At 49.2% G+C, this 17,744-nt stretch overlaps 6 protein-coding genes across 6 annotated transcripts; 5 read left to right on the top strand and 1 right to left on the bottom strand.

Moving 5' to 3' along the window:
- Positions 1-28: 28 nt before the first annotated feature.
- Positions 29-2,111, top strand: BO88DRAFT_400450 (uncharacterized protein). The gene is made up of 5 exons (XM_025705576.1): positions 29-289; positions 581-716; positions 776-944; positions 1,034-1,096; positions 1,149-2,111. The coding sequence occupies exons 1-5, from the start codon at positions 271-273 to the stop codon at positions 1,749-1,751; spliced, it is 990 nt and encodes a 329-aa protein (XP_025568570.1). The 5' UTR covers positions 29-270; the 3' UTR covers positions 1,752-2,111.
- Positions 2,112-2,789: 678 nt separating this feature from the next.
- BO88DRAFT_22390 (MFS transporter) lies at positions 2,790-4,831 on the bottom strand. Its single transcript, XM_025702032.1, has 3 exons — positions 3,573-4,831; positions 3,145-3,516; positions 2,790-3,097 (listed from the first exon to the last, which is right to left on the bottom strand). The coding sequence occupies exons 1-3, from the start codon at positions 4,572-4,574 to the stop codon at positions 2,822-2,824; spliced, it is 1,650 nt and encodes a 549-aa protein (XP_025568569.1). The 5' UTR covers positions 4,575-4,831; the 3' UTR covers positions 2,790-2,821.
- A 257-nt stretch (positions 4,832-5,088) lies between these two features.
- On the top strand, positions 5,089-6,097 carry BO88DRAFT_410108 (FAD-dependent oxidoreductase; the record flags this gene model as incomplete). Its single annotated transcript, XM_025707991.1, has 2 exons — positions 5,089-5,332; positions 5,367-6,097. The coding sequence occupies 2 exons, from the start codon at positions 5,089-5,091 to the stop codon at positions 6,095-6,097; spliced, it is 975 nt and encodes a 324-aa protein (XP_025568568.1).
- Positions 6,098-12,555: 6,458 nt separating this feature from the next.
- BO88DRAFT_22373 (C2H2-type zinc finger protein) lies at positions 12,556-14,164 on the top strand. The gene is made up of 3 exons (XM_025702028.1): positions 12,556-13,306; positions 13,380-13,867; positions 13,926-14,164. The coding sequence occupies exons 1-3, from the start codon at positions 12,834-12,836 to the stop codon at positions 14,042-14,044; spliced, it is 1,080 nt and encodes a 359-aa protein (XP_025568567.1). The 5' UTR covers positions 12,556-12,833; the 3' UTR covers positions 14,045-14,164.
- Positions 14,165-16,127: 1,963 nt separating this feature from the next.
- On the top strand, positions 16,128-16,713 carry BO88DRAFT_400445 (uncharacterized protein). The gene has a single exon (XM_025705575.1). The coding sequence runs from the start codon at positions 16,170-16,172 to the stop codon at positions 16,383-16,385; it is 216 nt and encodes a 71-aa protein (XP_025568566.1). The 5' UTR covers positions 16,128-16,169; the 3' UTR covers positions 16,386-16,713.
- Positions 16,714-16,871: 158 nt separating this feature from the next.
- On the top strand, positions 16,872-17,731 carry BO88DRAFT_483787 (DUF3455 domain-containing protein; the record flags this gene model as incomplete). The annotated part of the gene is made up of 2 exons (XM_025712242.1): positions 16,872-17,558; positions 17,624-17,731. 2 exons carry the CDS (start codon positions 16,872-16,874, stop codon positions 17,729-17,731), a joined length of 795 nt encoding a protein of 264 aa, XP_025568565.1.
- Between the last annotated feature and the right edge of the window lie 13 nt (positions 17,732-17,744).

Raw genomic sequence — 17,744 nt, 5'->3', positions numbered from 1 at the left:
CTCTTCTCTGTCCTCCCTCCTTCTTCCTTCTCCCCTCGCTTTTCTCTATTTATCCCCATCTCATTTTCCATCTTTCCCTTTCGCCATTTCCATCTTTTCTGTGTTGTCTCTTCTCTGTTGGGTCGGTGGTATCACAAAGTTATAAACACTACACCCTTCAACCCCGGGCGCGATCGCACCCATAAATCTTGGTTCCCTCTCAGCACGCAAACTTAACTTTCCCGCACGCAGTATCACCAGCCTTCTCTGCTCCCCGTGGTGCTTTTGAATATGGGTGCCTATCGTCTCGGTAAGTTATTATTTTCGTTCACTACTCTCCTTGCATCTATCAAAGATGAGTTTTTCGCTGCCTCAATATTGAAAGTTGGCTTTACTGTTTACTTTTCCTCATGGATTTGTTGTCAACTTGCTTTACTGGGATGGGATGGGGGTGCGTTTGTTGTCCAACGTAACTGCCAACTGTCACTATCAGCCAAGTCATGAACGATTTTTGTGTTGCTTGGTTCAGGCATGTTATTTGGTTTTGAATAGCATTTTTGACTGAGTTTACATCTCGCTCAAAATCTAACCATCTACACAGAGCAAGCCTCAACCGGCCGCGCTGGTTGCAAAAACAAAGAATGTAAAGACCAGGGTATCAAAATCCTAAAGGGCGAGTTGCGCCATGGCTCTTGGGTTGATACCGAACGCTTTCAGAGCTACTTCTGGCGTCACTGGTAAGTCTCGTAAATCTTAACTGCGAAAGAAAGAAACGCCTCGCTAATGCTTTTAACAGGGGCTGCGTCACCCCCAAGATCATTGCTAACATGGTCGAAACGGTTGGTGAAGAGGGCGAGAGAGACTGGTCAGCCTTGGATGGCTACGACGAGCTCCCTGAGGATCTGCAGGAGAAGGTTCGCAGGGCGATAGAGCAGGGCCATGTCGACGATGAGGACTGGAAGGGGGTAAGTTCATTGACTGCATTTGTTATATTTCATCATGTTTGCACTTAATATCATCTTTTCGATCTGTGAAGGTCTGACTTGTGTCCCAGGATGTCGAACTCAATCGGCCTGGAAAGACGGGATTCCGGAAGCGTGTGACTAAGAAGGATAATGTATGTCCTTCTGTTCCAAAGAATACAGCTTCATCGATGCTAATCTGCCCAGGACGAAACCGCGGAAGAATCCACTCCCAAGAAGGCCACTCCTCAGAGTAAGAAGCGCGCTCGCGCTGAACCCAAGGAGGAATCCGGCTCTGAAGCCGAGGCAGAGGACACCAAAGAGAAGCCCAAGACTAAGAAGGCCACTCCCCAGACCAAGAAGCGTGCTCGTGCTGAGCCTAAGAAGGAAGCCGAGTCTGACGCTGAAGAAGAGGCTACTAAAGAGACGCCTAAGACCAAGAAGGCTACTCCCCAGACCAAGAAGCGTACTAAAGCTGGAGCCGAGGCCGACGCTGATGAAGCTAAAGAAACGCCCAAGACTAAGAAGCCCCGTAAGAACAGTGCTGCCTCCAAACAAGCACCTGTCGAGGATGAAGAGTCTGATGCTCCTCTTGTCGAAACGAATAAGAAGCCAGCCGCCACGAAGGGCAAACGTGGCAAAGCTGCTGCTGCTGCTCCTGCCGCTGAGGAGCCCGCTGCTACTCGTCCCACCAGGGGCAGACCCGCGACAAAGAAGAAGCAAGCCCCCGTTGCTGACGATGAGGGTGAAGCTGAGCCTGAGCCGGCCGAGAAGCCAAAGCGGACATACAAGAAGAGAAAGTCTACCTGAAGAATTGGTGTCGTCTCTGAATTGAGGTATTAGTGCGCTGGCCATGTAAAGGAAGATATGAAGGGGGTGCTTTATCTCGGTTTATTCTATCATTTACCTTTCTTTCATATGTCGTGTCTTCTAATTGTTATTTTCTCTCCTGTTATGTGCTACCTGTGACATTGATATCGGCGTCCATACTGTGCATTCTAACACTGTCACTACATTAAGACTGTCTTATGTTGTTGCTGGCGTGAGCGTGACTATTCCCTGTGTACATGCATGCTGTGCTGGCTTCTAAGTCTCATATTTCTATTGTCATGTATCTCGTCCAGCGGTTCTTGTATCCAATCAGTCATGTCATGGTCATAGTATGCGTTGATAGGCTGTAATATTACTACTTGCTGGTTCAGATATTTTCCCCCTTTGTTCGACTATTACTAACAGTAGATCCAGAAATCCGATACTTGCTAGTTAAGATGGAGGCAGTAACAGCCAGTACTACACTGGAAATAATCTACTATTCATCAATCCCAAACCTCAGAAAAATGGGCCAGATTGATCTCTTCATCTATATGCAAAAAAGTCTCCAACCAATAAATACACTGTCCAGAACATCATCTATTTATCTAGCAAAACACAACATACACCCCATGCAAACAATCACAGTGACCAATTCTCCCCAAATAGTTTATAAACATACCCTCCATCCCCGCAAGCTCAATCACCATCTTCCTTCTCCACACAAGCAGAAATATCTAATCTGGAAGCCCTAGCTGTGTTATAGGACAGGGTGGTGTTCAGGCATAATCCGTCGGAGCTGTTCCTGCTATGTCTCCTTGGTAGAATGTCTAATTACGCAACGTGATCATGTGCCGGTTTGGGGGGGGGGGGGGGGGGGGGGGCTGCGCTTAGGAAGGTGGTGGTTGGGATGGAGAGGATGGGGAGGTGGTTGTTGGTGAGAGGGATGGTTAGGTTGGAGGGATTGTTGGAGGTAGTTGTGTGGGTTTATTTTGGTGACAGATAGAAGCAAGGCAATTTAATTCACGTGTTTCGGGTTGTAGTATCTAGCTGGGTATATATATGACAGGTTAGATGTTTCCTCCTCGCTCCTGGAGGAACTTGTAGTATTTCGGGGCACATTTCCTCCGCCATTTCTTGCCCCACACGTAGACGGCCATTCCAGCTGCTAGTGAGATGATCACACAGATTCCGTAGAAGAGAAAGAGCCAGCCGGGCCCGGTGGCTTCATAGAACGGTTGTGTAGTCTCGGAGATGATGAAGTTGATGATGGAGCTGCAGATGGCGAGGATCACGACAATTTCACCCCCAACTCCGGGGAAACATTCCATGGCATAAGCGGTTGCCTGTAGAAGTGGTTAGTTTTGATGTGTAAAAGGGTCGATTAACGTACTGTTGAGGTTGCAGCAACCTGCTGAGCAATCATCGCTCCAATTCCCACAGTGATTGTCATCCAGTGGGCACCCTCCTGTGCTCCCCAGCCGTAGAGCTCATATCCTACTGCCGAGTAGATGAAACAAGGCGTCAGAGCCCAGAGTCGCATCTCAGGCTCCTTGACACCGTCATTGCGACGAGCGAGGTAAATGACAATTTTATCACCCATTACACTAGTGAGGTAGCCGATAATACTGCCCACCAGAGCAGACAGATACGCAAGGCCGGTCTGGCCGTCAGTGAAGTTGTACGGTGCCCCGGTGAGAATCTCGGAAATGGTCTTGTTGGTAACAATTCCAGAGGTGCAGCCAAAGGCGAAAATGATACCAGCCTAAAAAATATGTTAGCATCGATGTACAAAGGCCTTTTGAGGTTAAGGGGTAGTACAATAATGATGTTAGGGAAAGCCAGCAGGAAAAATGGTCGTTTGAAGTAAGACCAATATGTGGTTTTATCCTGCGGGTAATATACCCAAAGTCGCAATTTCTCTTTGAACGTCCGCTTGGGAAATTCAGACGGCGCTGGAATGGTGTCACTGGCTGATCCCTCGTTCACACTCGCATTATCGACCGTGGCGGGATCCTTCTTGTCCAGAGAGGCGGTTTCGGTCGCATCAGTTGGGTTCTTTAACTTGGCCTCAGCTGTAGGCAAACTCTGCGAAGGGTTGAAGAGGAACCGGGGAAACAACGTCTCCTCATACGTGAAGAAGAAGATAATGATCAAAATTCCTTCTCCAATGGAGACCACCCACTGAGCCCAGCGCCAGCCCGGTCCGTCAGCAATGTATCCTCCTGAGACCAGGCCAATGATAGAGCCTAGCTGCTGGGCAAAGATGTAGAAACCCAGCATGCGACCGCGCTGATGGTCAAAGAAGAGGTCGAACACTGCAAGCTGGATGACAGCTTCATAGGCGGATGTACCGAGACCATTAACGATGTTGCATCCATACCATTCACCCGCAGTATGAAAAGCGCCCATCCAGATGGAAGATCCAATGCAAAGGAGTAAGGTTGCGAGGAAACAAAAGCGACGACCAATCTTCATAGCCGCTGGGATCCAGAAAATGTTTACCAGACCCAGCATGAGATAATTCAGTGCTCCGCCACCGTTCATGATGGTCATGGTGGACCCAGTCATGTCCACGATTGTCGAGTAAGCATCACCGGTGTTGTTCTCGGCAAAGGAAAAGATACAGGCATATGCAGAGACAAGGAGAAGGTGCCAGTATTTCTTGAAGTCGGACCAGTTGAGAGGATCGCCCTCACAGGCCGTGGGAGGGGGCAACAGGATGATGTCGGAGCTGTCATGGGGGACGTTCTGGTCGTGTTGAACATCAATCAGCAGCTCAGTGCCGGGGACGTCAAGGTCCCTATCTTTGAAGATCGGCATGGTTATGGCAGCACCGGAGAAAGACTTGAAGCTCTGTTGGTTGGAAAGTCTTCATACCGACGGCTGCCTCTCCCTTTATAGGAGGGGAATGCATTAGAGGCATTGCAACGGTTTGCAACTATCACGATCCGGGGTTCGATAAGCTTCGGATGATATTAGCCAATGTTACCCCAGGTTTGTAGCGATATCGCTATCGGGATAATTATCAAAGTGTGGAGGCAAAAGTAGAGGGCAGACAAGACGGGCGGCAGGTCCAAGCGAAGCAGGAAAGTTGGAGGATGGAGCTTAGTCGGACGCTAATCGGCTGCTAAACATCGCGACGCTCATGCTTGACTCACGCCATTGTACCATGTCGCTATCAACTCCCAATGTGATTTGCTTACGCCTCGACCTTCCATTGCCTTGTGGCCAGGGTCAATATGAGATTAGCCGTCGATGGCAACTTGATAAGCTTGGCCTTCCCCTCCCATCTGCATCATTGCATTAGCAAACCGAAATCCCCCGTGGCCACACAATGCGCGCCGATCAGTCTTCAGAGCATCCATCACTCTCCATTCTCATTCGCATTAACTCCGCTTCCCCGATAGACGTACCCATGCTTCAAGCTCCCATCCTTATCATCGGTGCAGGCACTTGGGGAGCGTCCACTGCCCTTCATCTGTCCCGACGGGGTTATACCAACGTCACTGTCTTAGATGCGTATCATCAGCCATCCGCCATTTCGGCGGGCAATGACGTGAACAAGATAGTCTCCTTCAGTGAGTGTGGAATGCCCGTGTACCTGGGATGTAGCTAACCGAAGCGAAGCGGACCCTCCCGCCGAGGATGACCCCAACTTCGTCAACAAGACCTTTTTTGCCGCACTTACTAGGGGCTTTCAGCACGACCCGGTGTTCAAGCCACATTTCCATAATGTTGGGAACATCACTTCAGCTTTCTCCCCGGGCGGTCTCAAGCATATTGGACGGCGCGACCGCGGAGGCGACATAGTGGAGCTCAATGACCCGGAGGACTTCCGGAAGGCATTTCCCTCGGGTATTTTGACGGGTCCCCTGCCAGGTTGGAAAGGATATTGGAAAAAAACAGGCGCTGGGTGGGTGCATGCTCGGAAAGCACTCGTATCAGCCATCACCGAAGCCAAAAGGCTTGGAGTCACCTTCATTGGAGGCGACCCCGAGGGAAAAGTTGTCCGTTTACTATTTTCATCCGACACTGAACCCCGGGATATTGTAGGGGCCGAAACAGCAGATGGGAAGCAACACTTTGCTTCCAAGGTCATTCTAGCTGCTGGTGCAAATGCGGACCAGTTTCTTGATTTCAAGAAACAACTTCGGCCAACTGCTTGGACCCTGGCTCATATTCGCATGTCACCAGAGGAAGCCAAGGCATATCGCAACCTACCGGTCCTCTTCAATGCCGATCAGGGCTTCTTCATCGAACCAGATGAAGAAAAGCACGAGCTCAAGATCTGTGACGAACATCCAGGATACTGTAACTGGGTTGCGATTTTCGAACCTTTTTGAGGATTTTCAGGAAAGGCTCCTCTTGTCGCCCGCATGGCCAGCCTCGTGCCAAAAAAACCGTGTGGGTTTTCCGACCCACGTTCCCGTCGCCGCTTTTTCTTTTTTCTCTTTTTGATTTCTTTTCGGCCACCCGCCCCCTCCCTATTGGGGCATTCTAGCAATGGGGACCTGTTCTTGCACCTGCTCAATCCGGTATGACGAGAGGATGGTTGTTGGTCTTGGAACCAATGGGAATTGGTCCCTTTTTTCTCCCACTACTCTCCATCCATTGAGCTCATTCGAGAATTCCAGTCCCTTAGTAATGATTTTCTCCAGTTACAAATGTCACCAAGAGTTGTTGCACCACGCGACAGCCCCCTTCCCCTAGTAAGTAGAGCCATTGTCTCCAGTCCCCCATTCAGCTCAGTCCCAGGGATCCGACCTAAACCGGTTCGCGCAGCCATCTCCGATGGTCGGCATGCACGACGAGTGACTCGATCTTGGCCCGATGCATGTGGTCATCCACCAGCATCAATCTAGTAAATTTCCCCTGTCGCTCAGTCCTGCAACCCTCGCCTATTAGGCTGTTATCGTCGAATCGAAGTGTTCCACCCTGTCTCCTGGAGGGGACCAGGAAGAAACTTTAAGTTAAGCTAAGCCCGAGAGGTGATGAGCTGTACCTATCATATTGATCCTTGGTGGTCCTCACCAGCTTCTCTCCCGGGCTCCAGTGGCACACACTCACAGACCATCGCCTTGAGGGAAGGATTGTGGACAGCAATGAAAGAGAAAAAACGCCCCAGCCGAACGGTTGCAGAAAGTGGGCGTCCGTCAGTCGGAGTCATGGCCATCGCGGCCGCCACCTCCCCGGCATCCACCCTTGACGTTACTATAGACTGTGCGGTTTGGAGGCGGGCGTAGGAGTAAGTACAGTACGTAGTAGTTTGGCACACTTTGTATTGTGGTGTTGAAGATTCAAAATGAGCCTCTTGGAAGGAACGGCCTGGGCAGTTGAACTAAGCGTGATTGTCGGTAGTGCTTTTCCTGACCAATTGCTATTCTTGGGATTTTTCTTTCTTTCTTTTTATTATTCTTACCGTAGTAGTCGATTACTCACTTAGTAGTGCGTGTATGTTCAGCCGCTCATGGCCCCAACCAACAACAACAACAAAGCAAAGAGTTGGGGGTTACCAGCTTGAATCATGGTATCTCGAGCCTCTTCGTCTACTAGGATAAACTCAAATCATCTCTTCTCAGCTGCTCTCGCATCCACCGAGTCCTTTCTCCTCTAGTGTATCTCCTTACCAATGATGGGTACTTGCCTGAGTGTTGTCAACTGGAGAGAGTGTGCCCCATCCTGCTGCTCCTGCTTGATGGAGGTGGATGTTGCGTGTGATGTGTTCTATCCTCCTCCTTTTTCCGACCTATAGCGGATTTCAAATTTCTTGAGCTGTGCCGCTAGCGTAGGGCGCGGCCTACCCAGTTCCCGCGCTCTGACGTCGGTGAGAGACGGTTCCTTCCCTCTCGCCCACCCACCACCCACTTCCCACTTCCATCCCTAATAGTGTCAAGTCAAGTCACATCTTTCAGGAGGAGAAAAAAAGACGATGGGGGGGTGCGGGCAAGCTAAGACCCGAGCATGGACTCTCTTGCCCCGTTTCTCGTCTTGCTGAATTGGCTTTAAACCCAGAGAAGCAAAAGCAGAGCAGACGACAACTGGGGGACCCAGAAGCAGGAAGCCATGGGAATGGATGGAAATTGGTTTCCAGTACCATGTCACTAGCCCAGCCAGAACCGAGGACGGAGCGGGTCAGCCCATACAATCCCGGTAACGTGGTCGCGATCTGAATCGGAGATGGTTCCAATTAATTTATCTCTACTATCTACAGTAGTGTAGTGTAGTGTAGTGTAGTAGTGTGCTCTTCCTGGAGAGAGGTTGCTCAGATCCCAACAGCGGCATGGGAAAAAAAGATAGTACAAAAGTAAATTGATCACAAGTCTAGTGGCTGAGGAAATATCCGGTGTAGTACCCTCTGATGTATATCTTTGTTTTGGAGGTCATGTTTGGAAAATTACCATAACAGGGTCTCGCAGCATCCTGCGACCGCAAGAGATTGTATTCATCATCATCATTACACTTTTACATTATCATATCACCATAACCATCATCAGCTTGGCTGTTTTATTTACGGAAACAAACCAAGAACCAGGTTGGCGTGACCCTGAATTGACCGGTTCATTTTGGCACCGCGGGTTAAAGATGAATATTAGTGGTCTTCTAATTCAGAATTGGAATGCCCACGATGGATGGAAGTGCTCTCTTCCGCATCGGCAGGCGGGGCGTGTTGGATATTACTTGTTACCAACAAGAGGAGGGGGAAGAAAGATCCCTCGCATCCACACAATCTCATGCAAGCACGGGTGCTTGTCTACTACCTTTACCTCGATAATACTCGACTCGTCCCTCGGAATCATTCTCGCACACCCTCGGGCTACGAGAAGGAGGATTGTGGTCGACTCCGCACCAAGAGAGGCAAATACCTCATGACGGCAGACTCCGACCCCATATTAATTAACACGCGAGAGCTCCAACTCTGCAGACCACGCAAATTGCAAATGAAGTTCCGGTCCAACGCGTTGCAATCAACAAGCCATGTCGTCATCCCGCATGACCCTCTGCCCTTTTCCGCAGCAACCCTTCCCCGATATCATCACCTACAGCATCATGGCTGAAACTGTGCAGCAAATGTTGATGATTAGTCCGATCTAATTTGCTCTACTTGCATGAGAGTGCGGGTTGAGCTTGCTAGTCATGTAGTATATGTACGATTGTACGTACTGTAGATATCTGACCACCGAAAGGTATGTGACGACAGTCGCCCTATAGTCCGGACCACCTCACCATCCCGGTCTATACTAGTCAATCGGCTAAGAACCATGAACTGGTCGGACAAGGTTGCAATACGAGTTGACCTTTCATGCCACGAAAATAATACCAAAGAGAATCAAACTTTCATTGTTAGATCTCTGATGGATGGATTTTCCCTGTAACGCACGCACGGTGCACCCCATCGCATGATACATTTGGGCCTTGCGCGCCGAATGCTGCACCGCCGACCATGCATGCACACAATGAACCCGAACAATACCTTCGACAGGAAGAATATTCGATAGAAACTCCGCGCAGAGACATGGGAGTAGCGCTCCATAGTGTGCAGCTGCAAAAGGGTACTTACTTCCTGTGTGTACCAAGAATCTCCCAGCATTCAGCATGAGCCGCCCCGTTGCGTTGCTATACCGCCTCAACCAGGATCTCTCCTGCTTAGCGGTATTACGGGGATTCCTAGGCCCTGCAGCCAGCCCGCGCCCTATGGCCCTCCGGCTACGGCGTTCCCAGTCGGCCAAGTCATCAACTCTAGTACCAACTTAACTCCTAACCACATCTTTACTAGACTCAGATGAATTATTTACCAATCATCGTGCTTGGACTCTCTGGACTTGGGTCTTGGCTGCTTTCTTGCGCAACATGTCTTCTGCATTATGGCGTCGCAGGACTGCCGCTATTGGCTCCCCACTGTGATATAGAAATCTTAAAGGGGGGTGGATGAAAAAATCGACGTAAAACCAACAATTATTATTTTCTCCTTTGACAGAATGAGTTCAAGGCAGCCGTTTGGCTATTACTCCCCCTCCATGTGCCGTCTGCTGTTCTTCCTCTTCGCCTCTCTTCGGGAGAAGTAGTTCAGTTCTGGTGGTGTACCTGTGGTAACATTACCGGTATCGCAGTAGAATGCGCATTTGGATTACCACATCAGCGTACTAACCAGGTACCTACTAAAAGGCCTGCCAGATCCAAAAAGGCAAAAGAAAAGGAAAAGGGACAGCCAGTCAATCATGGCTAGCAGGTGGGGTTTTTGGCCCACTCCATTCCTGGGAGCTTTTTTATCTCTAGTCGTCCAGTGACTTCCTCCCCCACGGAACGGGTATACCCTTTGACGTATCTTTGTGATCTGCCGCCACTTCCCCGCTACCTTGAAACACCCTCAAGGGCTCAAGGCGAACCTTGGTCGCTGCATCTAAGCTTAACTCTTGGCGTTGCCTACCCTCCTGCAATCTTTCCCGTTTCCCTTTTTTCTTTTTTCTTTTCTTTCCCATTATTTTCTTTTCTCTTTGATCCACACCATCTTCGTGTCTACCCTCCTCCTCCCACGCCTTTCTCTTTTGGTCACTGGTCACTCCCCTTCCGACACGCTACTTTGTATAGACACGGCACAAACTACACCATTCTCTCTTCTCACTTTCCCTTTCCCCCCCCCGCCCCCCTTTACACTCACAATCCCTTTTGGGCGTAGCCTACTTTCCTCACCCAGGTTCAACCTAGTACTTGCCTTCCTCTGGAAGCTTGTGAGCCCACCGTACTCCGTAACCTCTTCCACACCCACGCCGCCCCCCTATGGATATGATGAATTCCCGCACGCCAAAACTGCCACAAATGGAGAGTGCACGGAACGAAACGTAGAGTCAAATAAAATGAAAAGGTATTATGGAGTCGGTTCTCCATATTCCATAGTGGCTAACCATGAAGGAGAAGAGTACAGTAAAGAAGAAGAAGAAAAAAATAGGACCTGTGCCTGACTGGAGTTGTCGTACTCCATACGCCATTCCATGTTTCCCTATTGCTTGTATTTTGCCTTTTCTTCTTTTGCGCAATAATCCACACTTTGTTCACCCCCATTCATTCCGCGCGCGCGCGCGCGCGCGCTCTCTCTCTCTCCCTTCCCCTACGTACTTGCGTTCTCTCTACTAACTACGGAGTACTATCTATCTTCTCTCCTTTTCGCTTTTGCCCTTTTGGTCTTTTGACTTTGCGCTCAACGCTCGTTTCTTTTTTGTGGCCGTCCCGTGTCCGCCTCCTAGTAGTTTAGTTAGTTAGTAGTAATTAGATATTTGTTGCTGCTTAGATAGAAACTACTTACTACTTAACATAACATAATACTAAATTAGTACAAAATACATAGCCATTTGCCGTCTGCACCAGCAAAGTATAAAGCAGCAGCAGTAGTAATAGTAGTAGTAGTAGTCCTTGTGTCCCTCGTAATTAATATACATACATAGTTACATACATACATACATGCCTACAGTTTGCCTGCCTGCGCCTGCCTACTTGCTTGCCTCAGCTTCAACAGCGGAGTTTCAGGTGTCCCCTTTTCCGCACACCCTGTGCGCATTTTAGCCTTTTTCTTCTTCTTCTTACAATTACTTAAAATGCTGCAAGTATGAATTATATTAAAATAATTTTCGAATTAAATCAAAACATAAGTAAGCAAGTAAGTAAGTGAGTAGCTAGCTAGTTTTAGTTCTTGTCTCGCAGTTGAATCTGGAGATGACGCAAGATTTTGTATCGCCCAGTCCGATTGTTATTTCATCTATCTAACTAGATAGCCTATGCATTTCGTTTCCCTTAGATTATGGTGATCATATTAGGAAAGTGAACACAAAAATAGAAAAGAAGCAAATGGGGAGAAGGGGGGGCTATGGGGAGGGACCTGAAAATTCATTTTCTGGAAAATGAAATGGGGCTATGGGGGGGTGGGAGTTGAGAGAATGAGGAAAAAGAAATAAATAAAAAAAACATTAAAAATAAGAAAATGAGAGGAAAATGAAATGGAAAATGAATAGGGGAAGGGAAAGGGAAAATAGGTGAGAGAGAGGGAAAAAGCCAAAAAAGAAAAATGCAGGAAAGGGAAAAGGAAAAGAAAAAGGAAAAAAAAAAAAAGGGCAATGCTCAATTCAGAAAAAGACCCCCCTCTTTCTCTCTCTCACTCTCTCACACTCTTTCTGCTCTCCCCTCTATTTTGCTTTGCTCTATCCCAGAAAAGAAAATAAATAAATTATAATCATAATAATAACAATTTAAAAAAAAAATAAAATTAAAAAAGAAATAAAAATCGATCTAAACCAGGGAAAGTAGAAGACCCATCCAAAACCTTGAGAGTCACCCGAGGAACTGGTTCCCATTTGGAGATTTCCACTGCCACTAAGCAATTCCTCTCGTTTTTTTAACACTGGCGCCGTTTCGAAGCCTAAGCGGCCCAAAGTAACGATCTGCAACCGTCCCCGACGGGACGTCGTCAGTGGCACTAGGCCATCACCAACACGGCAACGCCAGGGCTTCCCTTCGTCCCTGCGGTCCATCCTCATGCTGAGATCCTGTATTTGTTCATAAGCTTCGCCGATCCCCTTCGGGGCCCTTCCCCAGACTGTCTTGTCTTTCCTTCTTCCTGTCTGTCGGGTTCTCACCTTCAAAAGGATTTCTGAATTGTTTTTCTACCTCGAGCTGACCTGGCTCTCTTCTACTCTTTCTCCTCTCTCTCATACTTATTTCCTGGTCTACTACCCTCAGGAAATCTACTTTTACTTTGCGCCTCTCCCATCATCCTCGAAGCTTGTCCTACACTTGCATTCTCTATACATTTTGCGCGGATCAATTCATCCTCTCCTCCCACATCCTCCTTGTTGATCATCCTCGCGATCTATTTTCTCTCCCACCCCCTTCCATTCTTCTACTCCTCCCCACCTTCTACCATTCCAGTTCACCCGCGCAATTCCCTTCTTGTGTCGTCAACCTTTCGCGGGGAAATCCTGTGTTTTGGTTCCTGCATTTTCCCAGGGATATCTTGCGCCGTGAATCTCGTGCCCCCAACGTCTTGTCTCACTTTTTTCTTCTCAAATTCACACGATAAACCAACTATCCTCCATGACGATGGTCATTGAGAACCAGAACCGCCAATACGGCGGGATGGGCTTCGATAACGTGTATCAACACAACATGCACCACAGCGCTCCGCAGTTCACCGACCCATGGACCGCTCAAACTTCGTCCCATTCCACTCCCCCGGTCTACGCGACTTCCATGGGACCCAGCCAGATTGGCCTCAGCCATGTTAAGCAGGAGGAAGTGAGCCGCCCACCGATGTCTATGCCATACTCGAGTATTCCCGTTTCCGCGCCCTCGATGGTCGCCGGGAGCAACTATCCTACTGCTACTGCTTCGAGTTACCCCGGACCGGAGATGATGGGTTTGTCGCACGACATGCCGCGCACTTCTTTCGATCAAGCCCCGGCCTACACTACCGCCTCGCCCATGACCAGCTTCGCACCCGCGAGCTACGCCCCGCTCAGCTACGCTCCGTCTATGCACCAACACCAGGACCGTCGGATATCTCATGCGTAAGTTTACTCTTTCATCTGGAGCTTCCAGCGGTGTGGAAATATGCTTACATTTCATTTTCATCCTGATTAGTGATGCTCGCGTCGGTCAATCGCAACCCCCTTCCGCCCCAACATTCGGAGATGCTCTTGATGCCAGCCGTGGAATGGTCGCGCTCAGCCAGGATATGACACCCCGCAATATCTACGGCCCTCGCAGCTCGCGCGGCTCGGGTGACTCCTACGGTTTCCCCTCGACACACTCTTCTGGATCGTCGATCTCTTCTGGCGGAAACTACCCCTACTATTCCGCCTCTGTCGCATCTGTGGAGTCCTCTGTGACTGATTACAGCTCTACTACTTCCGAATCTTACGAGAATGGCCATCTGTCGCGGACGCTGCCTCGCCCGTCAACCCTGCTGACGGGAAGTGCGCCTCCGGGACCCCAGTCGATGATGAGCCAATCCAGCTCTAAGATGCCGTCCAACACCCAGAAGAAGCACAAGTGCAAGGTGTGCGACAAGCGGTTCACCCGCCCATCGTCTCTTCAGACTCATATGTACAGTCACACTGGTGAAAAACGTAAGTTCCAGAACCAGCCTTTACTAGTGGTTTGTGGTGCTGATATTCGGGAATCTAGCATTTGCATGTGACGTGGAAGGCTGTGGCCGTCATTTCTCCGTCGTCTCCAACCTGCGGCGGCACAAGAAGGTCCACAAAGGAGAAAAGGAAGGTGCTTCGGGCGAAGATGAAGAGTAAATCAAGTCACTCTTCCACAGTCTCGAACGCCTCCCCCTTAACGCCACCTTAACGGGGCGGAGGAACAGCGGACTACGATCCTGAGACGCATCGCAACACATTGTGCGACGTCCCCCTTTTGAATCGGGTTCCGTATTCTTGTACAACAGCTTCGATTCCTCTTCTACTTTTCTTCTCTTTCCGTCTCGGCCAGTGTGGCAGAGAAACGATACCCCATTTCTTTTGTTTCCTTTGTTTTTCTCAGATTCCCCTGGACAGGCAAGACACGGTACAACGGCTCGGAGGGTTGCTAGTGATGTCTTTATTACCCAAGTTATGACCATAGAGGTACCGGTTGTTTTGCTCGTTGGTGATTTGTTTTTTCCTTTTTCTTTGGTTTTGATTACCCATTTCCTTCTTATCTCTCGCTAGACTAGGGAGTTGGTCCGATGTTGTTTGATTTCCTTTTCTGTTCGGCATGGCTTTTTCTGTTCAGATACCAGCTGGGGTTTGGTTCTTGATGATTCACTTCTTTTCCTGCGTTTCCGTGATATGATTGCAAATCGGAATATATACGCAGCAGGCCCTTTACTTTCTCATGTCCTTTTTCTTCTACGATCTAGAATATTTCTCTTCTTCTCCCCCCTTTTTTCTTATGTTTGTTTCCATTCGGTTACTTGACCTTTTTCCTTGCTGTGCCGCAGAGTCTCGCGCGATGATTTGTTATCGGGAATTAGCATGGGCTGTTGATCTGAGTTGGGTTTGTTTTTCTGCTGGGATAAATTGCTATAAGGAGGCGCACTCGCCAACGCGAGTGCAGGGCTGATACCCGTTGCAATTGGGCGGAGCATGGGCTGGGAAATGCAGGCTGCTTTGTTTGCCACGGTTAAACTTGTTTGGAGCATACTAGACACCCACGGTGTCACCACGGTCGCTACTATATACCTTATTGTCTAATCAAAGATGCTTGAAATGCACCCCCGGGGTTCCTTGTAGACTGACGCTTTTCTTATCTCTGTACTTTTCTTCGAACCAGTCTTGCCATGCTCAGTGACAGTGACCCCCGGTCCGCACGCGCCCCCGATTGACCTGTACAGCCTTCACGGCGGAGGGATGGATTCATCTACTTTTGCCCTAGAAGTATGAATCCAACTCCGTGCAGCAGGTAAGCTAAGACCCTTGCTTGACTGCTTGTGCTTGCATCCATCGGCGTACCTTCTTCACTGGGAGCTGTGGATGCTGAATTGGAAGCTAAAGCATCTGTGCCTTGGGGGCTAAGCAAGGGTCACCCCCCGACTTTCTCCGCGTTGTCCAAGTGTCTGTCAATGCTCGGGAATCCCGAATGGGCGAACATCAATGTCTGTTGTCTCTATGTCCATAATGTCTTCATCTTCGTTCGACGGGGTGTGGTTTTTTCAAGACTTATGTGCTGTTAATGTGTTTGTTATTCCAGATGTGCGCAAAGACTGACTCCGGAGCAACCGGGTTTGTTTTTAGGTGATGTGGATTGTCATTAGGCTAGTGAGTTCATGACGGAAGGTTGGCTAGCAGCCCTAGATATATATAAACAATAACCATATATATATCCAGTCTGCTATATATGCGAAGTGGCTGGGTTCACGGCGGAATCGCTAATGGTGATGGTGTAACAGGTTGTGGGCTTGAAGCGCCGGGCGCGTTTTTGGGAAAGAGGTTATTTCATTCAAAGATGATGACGAGGCATGCTCATAGCTTGCAGGAGATGCTGTTCATCCTATATGCACGTTGACCTCGAACCGGTCTTGCATATTGAAAAGGCTTCAATGTCGGGGTTATCCCCTTCCCCCCTGGTGATCATCCATCAGCAAAGCCAACAATCCGCAAAGAAAAACACAGCAGAAGCACCAAGAACTTGCGGTATACAGCGACATACGGCTCACGGCAACTAGCATGTTCAATCTTCCACGCGAAGCGATAGTAATCTCACATCGCACCAATGGCTATGCAGGACATTGTGTCCCAAACTGCGCATGACATTGTGTATGCAGGTTGTCCCACAACCATCTCCATTATATGTCGAATAATAATAGCAGGCGCTAACTCGGATACTCTACCGCAGGTTTATCTAAATTAAGAGACTCTGGTTCGGAAATGTTTTCAACGGCCGATGCATGGCCACGAGGGCAACGGCGCTTATATCAAACCTTGTTGGTTTTATGCGCGTCTCACACCCACTGCCGTCCGCGAATGCCTGTTAGACAGATTCCAAGGTAGATTACACAGGCGTGTGGCTATATCTGCAAGGCTGCTTTTGGGTGTAGCGCCTGTGCTGCCCATAGGATATAGCTTGCTGGCCTGGGGGTCCCATGTTATGCCCAGCTGACTTGGTTGAATGTTGGAGGGTTGTTGCCTGTGGATTGTCTGTGAGATATCGGGAATATTGAGATTATGCTTTCTGTTGCTTTGGAGGAAGGCTTCTTTCTCGTCGACTTCAGTCCTCACCGGTTATCTCGTGTGGAGGCAGTGTATCTGGCTATCCAACATATCAATGCTTGCGTGTATCAACTGGACTGGATTGATTCAGCATGGCTGAGAGGGATTCCTGAGGGATGTCAAGGCAGACTGGTTATATTGCTTCTCAGAATTGGAACTGAGTGAATAGGTGGTGATTCAGTGAGCATCAGTATCTGCAATAACTGAGTGGATCTTTCTCCTACTACTTATATCTGTCGATGCTTCCTTCCATCAGAATAACCTTCTCACCACCAACACACTTCATCTTCTGCTTCAGTTGAGAACAGAAACTTGCAACCCAAAACACTCGCAAGCTACTCATCTCTCATCCAAGAAACAAACAAACATCTACACCATGATGCTTCTCAACTACCTCCTCGTCTTTCTCCTCCCCTTCCTCGTCACCGCAATCCCACACTCAATCCCCGATGATTCCAATAACACCGATACCGACACCGACACCGACACCGACATTGACACCAAAACCAACGCCAACGACATCCTAACCACAACCTCCATCTTCAGCTCCACCATCTCCAACCTGAAAAATCTCCACCTCACTTCCTGCTCGCTCAACACCACCACTCTCAACATGAACCACAACCTCACAACCCTCCCCACCCCAGCCAGCAACCTCACCCTCCAGCACGTCGCCCTCGGCCGCGGAACCCAAAACTACACCTGCCCTTCACCCCAGAATTCTACCAGCAAGCCCACCTCCGTCGGCGCCCTGGCCACCCTCTTCGATGTCTCCTGCATCGCCTCGGCCGATGAGGAGCTCCTGCACCATCTCCCGGCCCTCATGCAAGGCGTTCCCCTTGAGACACTGGACTTTTTCGCCACGTTGATCAGCCTGGCTGGAACGGGAGCTGGCATTCTTGGTGAACATTACTTTACGGGATCTGGACAGCCGTCCTTCGATCTCAGGTTCAGTGGGGATGACGATTGGGCTACGATGAAGAAGGTTGCTAGTGCTAATGCTCCGAAGAGTGTGGATGTGCCGTGGCTCAAGTTGAATGGGATTGATGGAGTGGGAATTAAGGTATGCATCGCGTCTGTATCTGTGCTTGTGTGCCTAAGTTACATGGTACTAACTGTGGTATGTAGGAAGTTTATCGTGTTTATACGGCTGGCGGTGTTAGTCCGGCTACGTGCGCGGGACACGAGGGCGCGTTTGAGGTGGAGTATGCGGCGGAGTATTGGTTTTATGGATGATGATATTTCTTCT

The sequence above is a fragment of the Aspergillus vadensis genome (genome assembly GCF_003184925.1).
Source record: "Aspergillus vadensis CBS 113365 unplaced genomic scaffold BO88scaffold_1, whole genome shotgun sequence".
NCBI lineage: Eukaryota > Fungi > Ascomycota > Eurotiomycetes > Eurotiales > Aspergillaceae > Aspergillus > Aspergillus vadensis.
This window is presented reverse-complemented; position numbering and strand designations above follow the sequence as displayed.

What these genes read in the sequence shown, in the direction of transcription:
- BO88DRAFT_22390 (XM_025702032.1), bottom strand. Translation starts at nt 4,574, where the DNA reads ATGCCGATCTTCAAAGATAGGGACCTTGACGTCCCCGGCACTGAGCTG. An exon ending in CTTTCCCTAACATCATTATT is followed by an intron (nt 3,517 to 3,572) that starts GTACTACCCCTT and finishes CATATTTTTTAG; the next exon opens with GCTGGTATCATTTTCGCCTT. An exon ending in AGGTTGCTGCAACCTCAACA is followed by an intron (nt 3,098 to 3,144) that starts GTACGTTAATCG and finishes CCACTTCTACAG; the next exon opens with GCAACCGCTTATGCCATGGA.
- BO88DRAFT_22373 (XM_025702028.1), top strand. Translation starts at nt 12,834, where the DNA reads ATGACGATGGTCATTGAGAACCAGAACCGCCAATACGGCGGGATGGGC. An exon ending in GACCGTCGGATATCTCATGC is followed by an intron (nt 13,307 to 13,379) that starts GTAAGTTTACTC and finishes CATCCTGATTAG; the next exon opens with TGATGCTCGCGTCGGTCAAT. An exon ending in CAGTCACACTGGTGAAAAAC is followed by an intron (nt 13,868 to 13,925) that starts GTAAGTTCCAGA and finishes TCGGGAATCTAG; the next exon opens with CATTTGCATGTGACGTGGAA.
- BO88DRAFT_400450 (XM_025705576.1), top strand. An exon ending in ACGATGAGGACTGGAAGGGG is followed by an intron (nt 945 to 1,033) that starts GTAAGTTCATTG and finishes CTTGTGTCCCAG; the next exon opens with GATGTCGAACTCAATCGGCC. An exon ending in GTGTGACTAAGAAGGATAAT is followed by an intron (nt 1,097 to 1,148) that starts GTATGTCCTTCT and finishes TAATCTGCCCAG; the next exon opens with GACGAAACCGCGGAAGAATC.
- BO88DRAFT_400445 (XM_025705575.1), top strand. Translation starts at nt 16,170, where the DNA reads ATGCATGGCCACGAGGGCAACGGCGCTTATATCAAACCTTGTTGGTTT.